The sequence below is a fragment of the Notechis scutatus genome, chromosome 1 (assembly GCF_049901735.1).
Source record: "Notechis scutatus isolate UNSWTSFEM ecotype Mainland chromosome 1, rNotScu1.2, whole genome shotgun sequence".
Classification (NCBI taxonomy): domain Eukaryota; kingdom Metazoa; phylum Chordata; class Lepidosauria; order Squamata; family Elapidae; genus Notechis; species Notechis scutatus.
In genome coordinates, this window is record NC_142009.1 from 20441692 (window position 1) to 20459051 (window position 17360).

The 17360-nt window shown below is 38.3% G+C and overlaps 1 protein-coding gene across 1 annotated transcript in view; it reads right to left on the reverse strand.

The window, feature by feature from the left end:
• The window catches only part of ZZEF1 (zinc finger ZZ-type and EF-hand domain containing 1), a 70563-nt gene that overhangs the window by 13786 nt on the left and 39417 nt on the right, over positions 1-17360 (reverse strand). The window contains exons 30-45 of the mRNA XM_087957901.1: positions 16817-16981; positions 16498-16617; positions 14526-14687; positions 12967-13096; positions 11688-11826; positions 10347-10512; positions 9216-9478; positions 7748-7908; positions 6692-6857; positions 5374-5510; positions 4782-5059; positions 3762-3936; positions 3242-3374; positions 2184-2380; positions 1073-1192; positions 378-563 (exon numbers count right to left, since the gene is read on the reverse strand). Of these exons, the coding sequence (XP_087814027.1) occupies positions 378-563; positions 1073-1192; positions 2184-2380; positions 3242-3374; positions 3762-3936; positions 4782-5059; positions 5374-5510; positions 6692-6857; positions 7748-7908; positions 9216-9478; positions 10347-10512; positions 11688-11826; positions 12967-13096; positions 14526-14687; positions 16498-16617; positions 16817-16981 (2698 nt within the window). The remainder of the gene's footprint in view (positions 1-377; positions 564-1072; positions 1193-2183; positions 2381-3241; positions 3375-3761; positions 3937-4781; positions 5060-5373; positions 5511-6691; positions 6858-7747; positions 7909-9215; positions 9479-10346; positions 10513-11687; positions 11827-12966; positions 13097-14525; positions 14688-16497; positions 16618-16816; positions 16982-17360) is intronic.

Here is a 17360-nt window from a genome sequence, read left to right on the forward strand (position 1 = left end):
TGTTGATCATTCAGGCATAACTGGGTCTTATTTTTGCCACTATAACATGCTAACAGGACTTTTTATCTGTATTTTGGGACAAACTGAAGTTGAACATTGAAGCAGAGATGGTGAAATGCAATATAACTTCAGGGACACACACTGTATGGCTGCACTCCTTGACTTTTATACCAGTTAGCCTTCTCCCTGAGTGAAACACTAATCTGAAATTTCTGCTTGTATTCTTAGGCCTGCCTTTTGTCTTGATGAGGACCAATCCCTTGTTGTCTCAAGAGAACTTCAAACAACATGCACAGTGCAACACAAGCTGACATGCTGTGCTTTTGAGAAAGCACTGTTCCCACCCTGTCCACTGCACAATAAAGAAAAAACAGTACCAGGAAGCATATTTTGGTGGTTTCATCCAAGCCCTCCAGTGGGTCAAGCCTATTCTGCTCAGGATCAGAAGTATCAACAGACTCATTTACTGCTTGCTCATGATCTCGCTCATTGAACTCTATGTCCTTCTGCTCAGCTATCGAGTTTAACTCCTTTTTTGAAGAATAAAGCATGACTGACAAGATCTGCAAGGACAAAGACAAGGTACAATTTAAGTTACAAGACAAATTACAGACCAGATTTGCTTCTCTTCTGTAAGGCTGCTTCCTCTTTAGCCTTTAGCTATACTCTCAGATTTTAGTAGTTGATCAATAAAGCATGAACATAATCAATAATAATATATTGTTAAACGATGAAGTGAACATTCATTTATTGAAATGCCACGGAACTCTTATTCTCAAAAAGGCTGTCACAATCTATAACAGACTCACAATGCCTCCAGTCCCCCCTCCCTCTATCAATTTGCATTCTGATTAGGTTTGCTGTGTGTATATCATTCCAGTCTGGAGCAAAAAGGCTAGTGACACATCCATTTAATATTCCTTAGTTGAAGCATAATTAGAATAATTAAAATTATGAAGAACACAAAACTGCAAGAATGAGAAGGAACTGCTGGATGTACAGAATAATTCAAATAACAGTACTGTTCATAGGGAAGAACTTGCCCAGCTGCTTAAATGCATTGTTATGTTACCTCCAAGTCTCTCAGAAGCCAAGTCTTACTGAAGCCTGTCCCTTTGCTACACTTCTTCACCAACAGCTTAAGCAAACCAGATTGCAGAAAGGCTGTGCGTATTTCTTCAAAAGCATGTGTCTGTTGATCACAAGAAAAAATGGTAACCATTAACACTTTGACTAAGAATGATAGCTTATCAGGTTTTCTCAATCTCAACAATGTTAACATGTGTGGACTTCAACTGTTGAGTTCACACATTTTAACAATGTTGAGGTTGAGACATGCTGGCCCATATGGACAGATTTTTTCCAGGATTTTTTGTTAAAGGATTTCTTACATGAGAAAGGCACTGAACATATGAAGATCACGTTTTCATCTATAGTTTGAAGAATTAGATATAGACCTCTGTTCCTTCCCAAAGAAAAAAATAATGTGGTATATTGTAATCTGATCAAGAAAACATAATCTTGGATTGCAGTGCTTGTGTATTAAATTATAAAGATTGAAAATAACTTTTTAGAAGGGTGAAGGGATTTTGGCTGCTGGCTTTTGTCTTAACTGTAACTTTTAGATAATAGAATTATCAACAGTCTTAAGCTGTATTCTTAGTGGACCTTCTTATTCCTTTAGGTTCTTTCTTCTGTTATTTTAAAGAACCTAAAATGGTTGGTTCAAAGTCAAAGCTAGACAGCCATTTTTAATTAACGTTTCAATCTGGATTCCAGGGCAGAGGCCTAAATGCCCTCTTAGACTCTGAAGCTAAACCTCAAATACTATGGCCACCAAATGAGATGTCTCATTTGAAAAGATCCTGATGTTGGTAAAAATTGAAGGCAAAAGGAGAAGGGAACAGCAAAGAATGAGATAGTATCACTGACGCAATGGACATGGGTTTAGGACATCTCTGGCAGACAGTGGAGGACAAGGGGCCTGGCACACTGTGGTCCATGGGGTCATGAAGAGTTGCGCACGATTTAGCAATTGAAATGTCTTCTTCCAGTTCTGTGATTCTATGTTTCTTTATCAGAAACCAGCAGTGGTCTTTCTTCTATGCTCCCCACCCCCCACACAATGATTTATATAATTCTGGGTTATAAGATGCCTCAGGAATCTTTGTCCATTTCTGTACCTTAAGTGTTCTGTAAAGTCCCTTCAGAGCAAGAGATAAAACCCACGTTGCTTCCACTGCCTCTGCAAAGCTACTGTCAATGCTGGTCTGGAGAAGATGGCTAGTTATAAACACAAAATGTTGGAGATACTGGCGGAGCTGGCCCTGAGACTCAGCATCATCTTGCTCACATGGCTTAATCAGCTGGAGATCTTTTACTAGAACAGAAATAGATGAATACACAGGTTTCAGTTGGTAGCTGTCCTGGGTTCAGCTCTGTTTACTTAAGTCTTGCAATGTGAAAAAAATACAAACTCTTTAAAAAAAAATTCAGATCCACCTCAAAAGTAAACTCTTTAAAGAATTGTTTTTTTACATACACAGAAAGATGATGTAAGCAGAATGTAGATTAAAAATAGGCTTGTAGTAAATAATTTTGTCATATGATATGCATTCAGCCACTTCTAATATTTTATTTCAATATAGACAGCCTTTACTTACTGCCTTGTTCAGTGACCATTCAAAGTTACAATGGTGCCGAAAAATAATTTTACAACCAATGTCCACATGTACAACCTTCACAGCATCCTTCAGTTACGTGATCACCATTACAGTTAGTGCGTATTGTCCTGTTGTTTTTCTCTCCACACATTTGCGGAGCAGAGTTTGGAGAGGAAGGGATTTCAAGAGAATAAGAAAGCACACAATGGACATAGTGGCACTGGCAGCACCAAGCATGCTATGCAAACAGCCGGTATAGTCCCCAATGTGTACTTGCTTACTCTCTTGTAATCCCTTCCTCTCTAATGAATGTAAATTACAAAAACTAATTCCTTTGTTAATTATCCCACTACTTGGATGACTGTTCCAAAGCAGTAATGGTTAGGAGGCAAACGTGTAAGTTATGAAACTAATAATCACAGGTTGTAGCAATATGCCAACTATCCCAGCACTAGATTGTGAGTGGGGAAAAGGAAAGCACAGTTGTGATCATGTAATTTTTCCATTTAGCTCACACACACACATTAAGTTTCAATGTACAAGATGTAAAGAAATATCCAAACATGAGTGACATGAACCTGCTTTCCTCTTTCGGGTTTTAATATCCACAACCACAGCCCTGTTCTTCTCTGTGAAATGCTTGAGGATGATCACATTGTGGGCCTCATTTGCATTATCCATGTACACCGATTTGGTTCCCATGCATAGAACCTGTAGAGTTGGAAAGAGACATTCAGATGACATTTGTTCAGTTAAAGTAGATTACAACTAAATTTGCTCTCTATCCAAGCAAGCTACAGGTAAAACTATGATTTACTGAACAATTTGAGGAAGGGGTTAGCCACTGTAATCTAAATTTACATCATTTGTATCTATTTATGACAGACATAATTACATACACATGTAATTATACTCCATCAATTTATGTGATTCATCTGGACTGTCATTCTGAAAAGATGCCTGGATATAACTTTTGTCTATTGCATCTGAAGTCCTCTAAACTGAAATCAATCAAAGTTTAAACTGTATGTCTTGGTTGCATTTCTATTTGCAGCTTCAGAAAGCGGCCTAGAAAAGCACATGCCTTAATATGCTCACCTCTGGAAAGCCAACAAGTACCAGTAATGTGAAAATGTTGGTATGTTTCAACTGAAAGGGAAGCTGCTTGATGCAGTGGTCGGTGAAGGCACCAATCACATAATGCCACTGAGAGGAGGAGTTCAGCGCTCGCAGAATGTCTGCCATGGTGCAGGCCCAGTCCAATCCGACACGGCTAGAAACCAACAGTTAGAAATAATTATTTATCTTCATATGTGCTCCCACATGTGCCTGTCTTACATCAACATTGCTTCAAAAACTGAAAGCGGCCAATGACTGTTTTGCTTCACTTGTAATTCCCACTGAAATGAGCTGCCTTCTTGGGGTAGATCCTGCCAGCTAAGAGGGACATTTCTTGCACAACTTACTGTTCCCCCCATGATTGTAATGAGCTGCAGAAAATGACTTGGAGGGCAATAAGTGGCCTTCAGGCAGTGAGTTTGAGATCTTTGCTTTAGGCAGGAAAGTCTTGCAAAGTTTAAAATTTAGGTCTATTTTCAAATAAGCTATAATACAGGATTATCTTTAGCATTTCCCATTTCTGTTTTTCTTCCCTTAAAAAATATTTACATTAGTAATACTGATAGCAATAGCACTGAGACTTATATACCGCTTCACGCTGCTTTACAGTCCTCTCTAAGCGTTTTAAAGAGTCAGCATTTTGCCTCCAACAATCTGGGTCCTCATTTTACCCATTTTGGAAGGATGGAAGGTTGTGTCAACCTTGAGCTGTTGAGACTCGAAATGCCGAACTGCTGGCAGTTGGCAGTCAGCAGAAGTAGCCTGCAATACTGCATTCTAATCACTGTGCCATGACGGCTCTTACTAATTTCATGTGAGCCTCAGTTTTGTTTCTTATTGAAGGCAGTATTTGCTGCCTTTTAGGGGTGTTTTTGTTTCGAGCAGCAGCCATGCTTGCAAACATTTTTAACATTCTGCCATTCCGTGATAGCTTTATAACAGAAAGCGTCACCTGGACATATTAAAAGCTTTTGAGGTTAAGCCATCATGAAAACTGACCTGTCCAGGCAGACTGCTCCCAGACTGAAGAGGAGATGGGTTGTTTTCCAGCCTTCTGGCACTATGGAGCCATCACCAGCAGCCACAAGGCTATGCTTGGTGGAGAGGACCTTGTTCACAGCAGCATCCACTTCTGCAGGAGTCAGTCTCCGAATCAATTGTCCCAGGAGCCCCAGAGTTAAGTGGTAAGTTTCATTTAAATGGCCAGCATTGGAGATCACAACATCAAACATAAGAGGAAGGATTTGGTCCAAGTTAATTAGAGACATTGTTAAGCCCTACAAAGAGAAATCAGGGAAGAGTATGGAAATCAACAGAGCGGATGATACAACATACTTTATTTTAACTAACATACTTCAAAAGTTGAGTTTTTCAAAGCTAGATAATTCGCAGTTTGTTTGTTTTTTTCATTTTTGAACCAACAACAGGTCTACTGGATATCAAACAATTTGAAGAAGGGATGGAATGGAATGTCCTAGATAACTCCTTCCTATTCATATGAACTTCTGGAGGGATTGCCCTTTTCTTACTTCCTTAATTATCAAGCACTTAAACTCCTTTACTGACTTCCCTAATTTGGATACTTCCTTACGGATTTCAGCCGTGGCAACATTGCAGCTAGTAGCCCGAGAATCCTCTTCTGGGAACATTCAGCAAATACTTCCTCTTGACAAGGCATTGCTTTTTCTTCAGCTTGGTGTGGAGGCAAAGTATCAGAAACTTCAACATCTGAAAACCAACAAACAAAAATGCTTCCTCAAGTTATGCTTACTGTTGAAATTATCTGTAATATTACAATCACTGCAGATTTACAATGCATCAATTCAATCTTCATAATGGTGCACATTTCCTCATCATATATAACATAGTAAAATAGGTCACTATTATTCCCAAATGGATATTATTTCCATGTTCATATAGGGAGTTCTAGATGAACAATATTAATTGAGACTGGCAACTCTGTCAATAAACAGCGCAGTCATGTATGTGACCATGCCATCTTAAATGGCACTTTCAATTATCACTGTTAAGCAAATCCTGCAGTCATTAAGCATGATATCACATGATTGCCATTTGTGATTTCCTGCTGGCTTCCCCACTGACTTTGCTTGTTAGAAACCAGCAATGAAGGTCACAAATGGTGATGAGGTGATGCAGGATGTTGTGGCCATTAAAATTGAGAGCCAATTGCTAAATGCTCCCATTTCAATTATGTGACCGAAGCAGTACAGTGCAGTCTCTTTATTCAGCAGTCCTGTAACACTGGACTGTCACTAAACAAGTAATCATTAACTGAGGACTATCTGTACATGGACTGGTAGAGAGGGAGACAGAGCATGCTAGGAATTCATGCATCTACCTCTGGAAGGCTGGTGATCGTTTTTGGCATTACCAGGATACAGCATTACACATGTAATATACTAACTATTGTTTGTAAATATAGGGTATTTAGGAAAAACATAGCAATTTTCTGATTGCATGATGGGCAGCTACACTAGTATCAATTTTCAAAATGTCCTTGTGTACGCAGTTAGGCTCAATGTTATCAATTTTCTAAGCTATGAATGAGAAATGAGTGAGAGCCTGTGTATTAAAGTGAATAAAGTGTTTCATCTAACCTCAGTCACAGAATCTCACTGAGTAACCTTTGGCCAATTACTTTCTCAGTTCAACTTAGGTCACAGGGTTTTTTTTGTAGGAAAAAGTAAGATTTCTACTGTGGTAAAATATAAGAGCACACTAAATAAATACATTTTAGCCAATTTAGAAATCAACAATAATGTATTGCTATTAGGAGCAGACCAATAGTAATACAGTTGGCTGCAAAGAATGTACATAAACAATCAAGAAAAAAGAAATTGAACAGCAATTGCTCTTTTTTTATAAAGGAGCTAAAAAGTAAAATTTACCTGGGGATATGCTCTCTTTTGCAAGTAAGTCTGAATTAAAAGCAAGTGTCTGTTTCTCTTGTGATACCATTTCTTTCTTTGGTGGAAGACCATTGGAAAGTTTGTTCTCAATCTTCATTTTACTCTCTTGTTTAGAAGTCTGAATTTCAGTAGTGCTTCCATCTCCCTAAGTAAAAATAACAGAGTAACTTCAAACTGTATTTTTAAGCAGTTACAGACTTTTAAGAAAGAAGCTATTTTAATTTTAGCCATTTTATTTGCAATGCTCCAATAGAATAACATACCATAAACCAGTGTAAAATTCTAAAGTTCTTGTTGAAGAAATGCTCCTATCATTAAGCAATAAAGGGGATCGTTCCTAATATATGAATTAGCCTTCTCAGGTTAGAGCTCTCCAGATAAGTGGGTTCTGTAATTCAAAGTCATCAGATTTGGGGAACTGCAGTGGCAGCACATCTTGAGTGTTCAGTGTTAAAGAAGGCTGTTTTGAATGTACACCTACCCTCCGAGGTCTCCAAAGAGAGAGAGTCAACTGCAGCTTATTCAGTAGCTGACTAAGAACACAGGAGGTGAAAGCCACAAAGGCTCAAGGTTTAGCCTTAGGAATATTTAGGATTTCTTCAATTTGATGTAATTGAGGTCATAAAGAGATCTTGCCTAAGACCAGGTGAACCAATAATCCTGGAACTCATCCACCTTCCTCTGTAGGAAACAGGTTGACCTGTTTATTAGCCTAGTGGTTAAGGAACTAGGCTACAAAACATGAGACCATGAGTTCTAGTCCCGCCCAAAGCATGAAAATCGGCTGGTGACTTTGGGCCCATCACTCTCTCTCAGCTCCAATCCACCTCGCAGGGTTGTTCTCTGCCTTGAGTTATTTATAAAAACAGGATTAAAAAAACTAAAACAAGATCACTTAGAATCCATCTCCCCTCTGTTGAGTGCACAACAGATACTCCCATATTTGCATATATCTCTTTAATATCAAGGATCTGCATTGATCTGCATTGATAAGCAACTTAAACAACTCAATATATGTTTTCAAAAAATATTTACATTGCTGTGGATGACAGATTTGGGTATCTTGTTATTTTCCATTATTTTCTCACTGGTGTGATTTTCTACATCGCTATCTGTGGAAAAATCAACTGAGGGCATCCCATTTTCAGACAAAGGTTCTTCTGGCAACATGCTAAGCAGAGTTTGACTTTTCAGACCTAGATGCAAAGAAAGTAAGTTTAGATGTTCAAGACAGGTTAAAAACAGTCTGAATTCAGGATTCACCCCAATCAATGCATTTCCGAAAGACAGGATACATGGAATTGGTTCCATCACATATCTACTGAATCCTTAATCCTTCATGTGTGTCTACTGTTCTGTTCTGTTTTGTTCAAGCTGACAGGAAATGGTAATGTGAGAGAGGAAGTGGAAATTCCTTTATCCACCCATCCTGGACAACTTCTACCTCATCTGGAGTTACTTCAGAGGATCTGGGATGGATTGTCTGGTTCCCTTTCAGGCATGAGCTGAAGCCTGGACCTGGCTCAGGAACAGCATTGCTTACGTTGTGGATGGGCTGCACAAAATGTGGATGGGAAAACACGGTCCTCCTCATCCTGCTTGATTCTCAGTACCATTAAATATTGCTCATGATGTTTGGGCCATCAGTGAGATTATACTGAATTTTCTTGGTGAATTCTTGTTGCAAGTTTAGAAAAAATGAACTTGCTATAAATAGAAGTTTCACATCAGAAATGGTGGTAACAGAGATGGAAGGTCAACCATCACTAGCAGCAACTGAAGTTTTCTTGATGTAAGACAAGCATCCGAGAGTTACAGATACCACAATAATGGCAAGAGCTGTCAAAATATTTTGGGTCATACAATGGAAAAGATGAGCTCCCTTTTGTTCCACAGAGAAACCTCAGCATGTAACATGTTCATTAATCTACCGCTGTGGAGTGATTTGAAAGTATCTATATGGAGAGCATAAATTCCTAATTCCTACTATTTTTATATGACTAAGTTTAAGAGAAACAGCTTAAGGAATCAACTATACACACTGCAAAGACTATTCAGGAGGAAGTCAGTTCAGACAAGGTTGATCTGGAATGCTGAAAGAGGATATGTGATGAACTTATTTTTGATAGACAAATATCCTTCATGTTTGTGGACTCTTTATGTCTACCAAAGCTGTGCCAGGACAGGAATGCTAAATATCTTGCATTCAAATAGCCACGTCTGTCTGCCCTTCAAGGTAGGAATCCATGAGTTCTAACACTGCCTTAATTGTAAAGTTACAGTTAACAGAATCTTGCAAGTCTGAAAGCACACAATCCACCCCTCCCCTTTCTTTTATTCTCCAAGCAACTAGGGAGGGTCCCTTCTAGGATGCTTTCCATGCCTTTCCCCTATTTTTTTTGTGGGCTGAGACGTCTCATTTCTTACTTTTTGCTCTGGCTGTGGTTCCTCCTCCTCCTGTTTCTCAAGGATATTCCCACAGTGTTACAATATCTCAACTCACCTTTTCCATGCTGCACTTTCATCAGGCAATCTCCTATCAACTGAATACATTCTTGCTGCAGGATTTTAGCATGAGCGATGATTTCTGGACTGAGTTCTTCTCCATCTGCTTGTTTGCCACAAGTTAAGTCAGCGCTGTAGAGAGCCAAGGCAGAAAACAGGAGCCAGGAATAGTTGTGAAGGTAGGGCTGGATAAGCCTATGGCAGTCACTGATCCTAAAGGTCACCATTGGATACACAGTGATGCTATGGGTAGGCAGGTGGCTAAAACAATAAAAGAGTCTTTGTTATAAAAGCTGGTTGATATGATCATTAATTAAAACAAAGTATTTTTTCCTGCACTCTGTTTAGAGATATCTGAAGCCTACTGTCTGTCATAGTGATGAATGAAACATAAATGGTTCAATCATGTGACCCACTTCATGGCAAAGGCATCAGCTACAACCCAGTCTGTACCACCCAGTTGAAAATTAATGATTTGATAGATACTAAGTTTTTACTTAGACAGAAGTGACTGTTCTTGACATATATCAAATACTGTGAACAATATCAAAGACTATAGCAAAAATGGGCAGAAATTATACAAATAAGATCAGGATATACTGGAAGCAAAGATGAATCGATAGATGGGGAAGCACAGCACTGCAGTACAGGTAGTTCAATGGCACACTCTGTCATGTGACTGGACTTCAGGAGCTTGGCAACCAAGCTACATTTATGGCTCTTTGTGGCATCCTGTGATGGCATTTTATGATCGTTTTGCCAAAAATGGAAATTTCCTTTGTTCATTTATTGACCGCAGCCAAAAGGGTTATAAAACTCAGTTTGTCATGTGACCGACACACTTTATGACCATTACAACTTACAACCTTGATGGGCAAGCTCCATTATGGTCATAAGTTGAGGACTATCAATATAGAAAACCTTTGCTTATGGGAGAAGGGTAGTTAAGCAAAGTAGAAAGGGAACAACCAGAGTGGTTTTCTAAGAAATTAAATCTTGTCAATTAACCCCTTTTGTTCCTTTCATCCTCCCCCAGACATCTTTCTCCCTATAGCAAAGACAATGTAAATACACAGAGAATGTGACCAAGAAATAGGCTGGCATTTAGTAGCCTCTAATGGGCCTGTACCTGTCGGAGTACTTCTTTGCAGAGTAGCATCCATAGCAAAGGTCAAAATCTTCACACACGTTGCAGTTAATGCGCTGGCCAACAATAATACCTTGGCAGTGATTGCAAACATACTCCATGTTAATCATGTCGTGACTGGCCTCGTGACCTTCAGGTCGCACTCCACCTTTTAGTAGGCAAATGCAAAACACGTCATTCACATTGTCATCCTGCAAATCATTCTGCACTGATGGCTGGGGAATTCTGGGACTTGAAAGTCCTTCTGGGACTTGAAGTCCAAATATCTTAAAGTTGCAAAGTTTGGGAAACACTAAAGCCTCAAAGCCACACATCCAAAGTTTCGTGCAACTGGGAGCCAGGCCCTGCCCTGCTGCCTATTTTCCTCCTACTGAAGAAGCCAAGAAACTGTGCCATAAAATAACTGCTCTGTTTGCTGAATGAATGTTATTCCACAAGAAGCTGATAAATTACTCCCGAGAAATGTACAAGTTAAAAAACCAGCAGATTGTGTTAAGTCTATTTCACAGAATCATAAACCATGAAACTAAGTCATAATTGGCATTAGACTTCATTGTATTATTGAATGGTTCTATTTAATTTTTTTCCCATTTTTTTCAAGGCAATGGTGAGATGTGTGTGTATAGATAGATAGCAATAAAAACTTCATTTAACAGATTTTAGTTTAGTGGACTTCAACTGTAACGAACAAAGTTTAACCTTATGTACATAATTTTAAAAGCTATTGGGTAACTGAGAGTTCTAGGCTTCCTATAGGCATGAAAACCGACTGAGTGATTTGGGACCAGGCATTCTCTCTCAGCCCAACACATCTCCTAGGGCTGTTGTACTGAGGAAAATAGGAGGTACAAATATTAAATAATATATGAAAAGGTGGGGTAAAAATCTAATAGTAACTCTAACAGCAATACCCTTCACACCAAACAATTGTAGGGACAATTAGACATTTCCTATTTACACAATCCTACATTTGCTAGTTGAAAAGGCTTGCAATATCCTTTTCTCCACCTGCCATGATCATCTAGATCATGGTTTACATCTAGAAGAGCAGCTGTTTATGACATGGCATGTCAGTACTGCTACAGAAATTCAAAAAAGCCCACTTAGATTTAACAGACATAGACATTTGGTTTCAACAAACACCCTTCCACCCTTTATTAATTTGTGGAGTTACTTTGTGAGTATGTATGCACATCTATGTGTGCACATATACACCCATATCCCGCCCCCTCAAACTGACTCTGAGTATAACAATGAAAGTTAAACTAGAGTTCCATTATGGGAAACCAAATTTATGATACAGTTTCCATCAATCTACCTTACCCAGAAAGCAGGTTTTACACAGATCCATATCATTGCACTGCAAACAGCGGTAGCGATGCCATGGCGCAATCTCATCACACCCATCGCATGATATATCCACATGTAACAGGTCACAGTAGCGGGCAATGAACATGTGCATCTAGAAAGGAATAGTGATAAAACGCTGATGAACAATAAATAATATAATGGACAGGGATAGTGGGGGTGTTGTGTCATCTTCCCACCTAGTGAACACTGCAGAAAAGCACAGGAGCAATCAGATGAAAATGGGAATCCAAGAAGGATGGCATCTTCCAAAACCCGAAAGTAATTTCACTGACAGAATTGCTTTGAATTTCAAAGGGAAGAAATGCATATTATATTCTGGTTTTGTTTCGAAAAGTTGTGTAATAGCATACCTCATCTTTCTGAAGCTCAACAGGCTTGGATACAGAGGGTTCCCAAAGCCACACAGGTAGTCCTTGACATATGATGGCTCGCTTAGTGACCATCGGAAGTAATAACAGATGCCCCCTCCAAAAACTTACAACCTGGTTTCTAAGTTCCGTGGTGGTGGCACAGTGGTCAGAGTGCAGTACTTCAGGCTACTTCTGCTGACTGCTGGCTGCCAGCGATTTGGCAGTTCAAATCTCACCAGGCTCAAGGTTGACTCAGCTTTCCATCCTTCCAAGGTGGGTAAAATGAGGACCCAGATTGTTGGGGGCAATATGCTGACTCTGGAAACCACTTAGAGTGGGCGGTAAAAGCACTGTGAAGCGGTATATTAGTCTAAGTGCTATTGCTATTGTTATTCCGATTGCTATCCTCCCCTGTGGTAATATGACCACACTTTGAGCACCTGGCAACTGGTCTATATTTATGGCTGTTTGCAGCTTCCTGCAATCACACAATCGTGGTTTGTATTTCTAAGAGAACCGCAATTTATGTTTCTGCCATAAACTGGCATTTATTTCTGGTTTCTAGCAAAAACTGTCCCACAGCAAAAAAAAAAAAAGGGGGGGGGGGCTTAACAATCATGGTGTTCACTTAACAACCACCACAAAGAAAAGATGGTACAACTGGTCATGTGATGACTCGCTTTAATAATTATCACAACTTATGACTCTAATTGCCAGGCTATTACAGTCATAAATCAGGGACTACCTGTTCAGAGATTCCTGAACACTCTTCCAGTCCTACTACTGTCCAAAAACATTTAACATATGTAAGCTACAGTACATCTCTCTGTTTTAAAATCTCTGTCTGAAAAGAAAAACGTTAACATTTTTATCCTTCTGACCTTTCTCTGCTTATCAGGATCTGCTTGGCTTATCTTGTCACACCAGGTTTCAAAAACTCCTTCCTGGCATTCGTCCATCCACTCTGAGTTTTGCTTGTAGTCAGCAAGTTCTTCTTCTTTGTTGCATGGACTGAGAACAAAGCCATTACATTAAAACTCATTACAGAACAATGACAAAGCCAGACAGACCATCTCCAACAAATTTGCATAAACAAAACTAAAACAGAAGAAGCTGTAGTTTCTGGTTTGCTAATCATTGTTCCCTTTGTTGCTGCTTTTGAAATGTACTCTTAGCCTTTAGCATTTTTAGCTAGCATGACCTTTGGGTAGGAAATATATAGTAGTCAAAGTACAATATAACAGCAGGACATCCAGTTGCAAAGAGAGATTTTAAAAAAATTAAGTACAGCTTTAAGATGTGAAACACAGAAATGTCATCTTAAAATCTGCTTTACATCTTCTCTCTCACAAAAGATGAAATACCTCTAAGACAATATCAATAGAAAACCTAAATACCCAGAAGAATGAGCTTACCTGCTTCACAATTATTGCTTCACCTTTAATAAAAATGTTTAATAAAATGTTATCAGTAGAACTATAATTGCAGCATCCTGTATCTAATTAGAAGAGATGCAGTGGCTCAGTGGCTTAAAAGACGCTGGAGAAAGTCTATATTCTGGGGGTTCAAGTCCTACCACCACATGATGGAGTGAGCTCCCATCACCTGCCTCAAAACTCCTGCCAACCTAGCTGTTCAAAGGCATGTACAGGTATAATCCTCGAGTTACGAATGTAATACAGCCTGCCAATTACATTTGTAACCCAAGGATTCATTAATTGGATCACATTAAATAAATGTGACCACCCCCCCACTTTACCCAATGCATTTGCTAATTGAATGCACAGGTCGTCAAATGCATGTGGTATCTTAGGGTGGGGAAGACAGTGTTGGAACAGGTCACTCAAGGCCTCCCCTGACCACTAAGACACATCATGATTGCTTAAAATCCTTACTTACTTCTTACTTTTGCATCATTCCACATGAGAAAATGTATATGTTTGTTGTTTGGAGATGGTTGCATGGCTATTGCATTTATACATTTGCAAATGTTAACCATTTGGCTGGAAGGGAACATTCAAACAATGAAGCACAGAAAACACAGGCTTATTAACCAATCACCATGCAGGATGCACATCTTTGCACAATGTGTAGTTGAGATTTGGGAGGTGTGCATGTCAACTCATCTGCAACTATCTGCAACTTATGCACACCCATCGATCCCTTTGCAGTGTAGGTATGCATTGATGCCTGCGTGCAGTTGCAGACAAATCTAAATATAGCTTTAAGCAATGACTACATTATTCCAGATAACCAAACCAAACCAAACCAAATCTATAATTCTATTCCCTCTTTGCAGAAAGTGACTAATAGTGAAGTCATAATGTTTACAATATTAGTACATTCTATATATAATCATTTAAATATTTTACTCCATTTTAATGAGTTTTTAAAGTGGTGTGGAAAATGCCCATGTCCAAAACGTATTTTCCTGACTTACCAAATTATCTTGTCATGCGTACTTATGTTTTCTTGTGACATGGTAAGAAGGAGACGTGGTAGATGAATATCAATGAAGAAGGAAAGATCGTTTGCTTCCCAGCCCATATCCAAAAAGTGAAGGAGACATGTCTGCACACAGGACAAGGCAGGCAGTAATGATCTAAACAAGTAATAATAATAATTCATTGAAATTGAGTTAGTGTCATCTAGTTGTATGCAGAATATAACTTTCATTCTTTGTAAGTCAAGGTAATGATAGCTTACCATCTCCATTAGTGGAACAGTTGTATTGGGTTATATCAGTAAGTGTATATAAAAAAATGAAATGTCACCTAATGGCTATTAATATTAAAAATTCCTGAATCTTACTCCACATGTTGATAAATTTCTCACAATAAATTGAAATCCAATGAAGAAACAAAAAAGAAGCCACTGCATGGAAGTCAGTAAATTTTTGCATACTTATATTGACAATAGCCACTCAGTCTTCCTAAAACTTGATTATTTAAATTTAATGTGACCTGAAAATATGCCACTGCAGCTTTGTCTGTGTAAAATGTATCAGAAATGAAGCCATGCTTTGGTTGTAGTTTAATAACTTATTTAAAATTTCTTCAGATACCAGAGTCTTGCTTAATTGTATCAGTCTATGTAGTCCTTAGCTAAAAATTGTATATAACTAAATATATCCAATATAATCACTAAATATATCACTAAATCAGCTTTATATAGTATAGAAACTGGTCTGATCTATTAACTGAATTGTGGGAAAACCAAATTCTGCTTAATTAAGACCTGCTGTTATGCTTGCCATGCAGGTTTCTAAAATGGACATCCAATTTTCAAGAACTCTCTTTCTAAGAGAAAGTTTAATTTGATAGACCAAGAGAGTCCAGCTGATTTTTTTAAAATAACTCACTGATTGGAATAATAGTTTCTATGAATAATATAATCAAAAGATACCAACTGTGCGGAAATGGATAGGTTAGCATTAAAGATAAAGGATAAAGAAGATACAGAATATTTTTCAACATGGGATTTGTTTTATCAATGATAATAGAGGTAGAAATTAGAAGTTGGAAGAATACCACTATGTACAAGTAAATAATTTTATTAACTATTATTATGTATAACTAAATTGACCCAGGCAGTATACTGTTTATTAAGCACTTATGTATATAAAATGTATGTGTGTGTGTGTGTGTGTGTGTGTGTGTGTGTGTTTTCTTAAGTTTTCGCGGGTACTTACATGTATGGTATTCAGCTTTGTTCGGATATTTTCCCACGTCGTTGTAGTTGTGCTTTTAAAGTTGTAGCAACGTTTCGGCAGAATCTCATCTGCCATCATCAGGCTTCTGTATTGTGTTCTCGAGAAGCACAAAGCCGAAGACACAAGCCTGAAGATGACGAATGAGACTTCGTCGAAACGTCGCCAAGACACTTCCAATTTTACACGGGAGAAAACCTGAATATCTATCTATCTATCTATCTATCTATCTATCTATCTATCTATCTATCTATCTATCTATCTATCTATCTATCTATCTATCTATCTATCATCTATCTATCTATATAAATGGTACAGATGTCTGACCCTGTGAATCAACAGTTTTACAGCAACTAATTCAGCAATATCTGAATACAGCAATGAAATAATCTCAGAAACTGATCCACTGTAAACAATACATGGTGATTATTTATTTATAACATTTTTGTAGTATTCATTCCTGATAACTCTGAGAGGCTAACGATCAGATACATCATTACAAAAAGTTTAATAAAAATCCATATAAAATAATAAAATATCTCAAAGTTTCAGAAAAGTATATGTATGTATGTTTCCAAATTGAGCCAATAAGTTTATAAACTCTCCATCATAGAAGGACCAATGGCTACCAAGAAGATCAATTACCAACATAAGTAATAACATTAAAGAGTAATTCAGCATGTTTTATTAATAATGCTCATACTTGTCACTGTAGTTGTTAAATCCTTTCAAAGCATTGACCAAGAAGTGAAGCAGCTGGTAGAAGGATTCCCGTATTTCTCGGTGTAATTCAGCCCCACACCCTTCTAAGTGTCCAAAATAGCTGGAAACAAACAAACAAAATAAGGCTAGCAAACTACATCATAAACTCTACACTGGGTGATACCAACATTACATGCATATATATGGGATATGGGGGTAGGAGATTCCATGGACAAGTGGACATTCCAAAGCACACCAGTCCAACTGTGTATGGTCTAAGTTGATGGAATGTCAGGGGAATGGTTTTCACCATGTCTTACTTTGTGAAGTCTTTCTGGCAAGCTAAAAGCTCCAGCAGGAAAATTATGCAAGGTGGAACAAAACAGTGAGGTTGGCTGAGTGATTTTAGGCACTGGAGGATCATCTTTAGCACTTCCAAAATATTTTTGGCTTGAGCTTTCCTCAAAGCAAGGATTTTCACGACACTGTGGATAAAACACACACATATCCAAATGTGATGACAGAATACTACCACCACCGTCATATTTAGATGTTGGATGCATGGAACAGAATTCAGAATTTACAGAATCTTGGTACGGAAAAAGCTATATGAATCTTGCCTCAAGTCATGGGTTAAACTTCAGATTAAACAGACTATGTTTTTCTTCTAAATTAGCATAGGATAGAATGGCATAAGTTGCTTATTCTGGATCCTGGAGCACCTGAATGGTTGCCTTCCACTATTCTGTCAAGTCTCAAGTCCTGAGGAGCCAGTTAGTACCGCTATCATTTTCACAATGCTCTTACACTTGGGCTGTTGGAAACATAGCTTTCAGTTTGCCATACTTCAAAGATCAACATTAC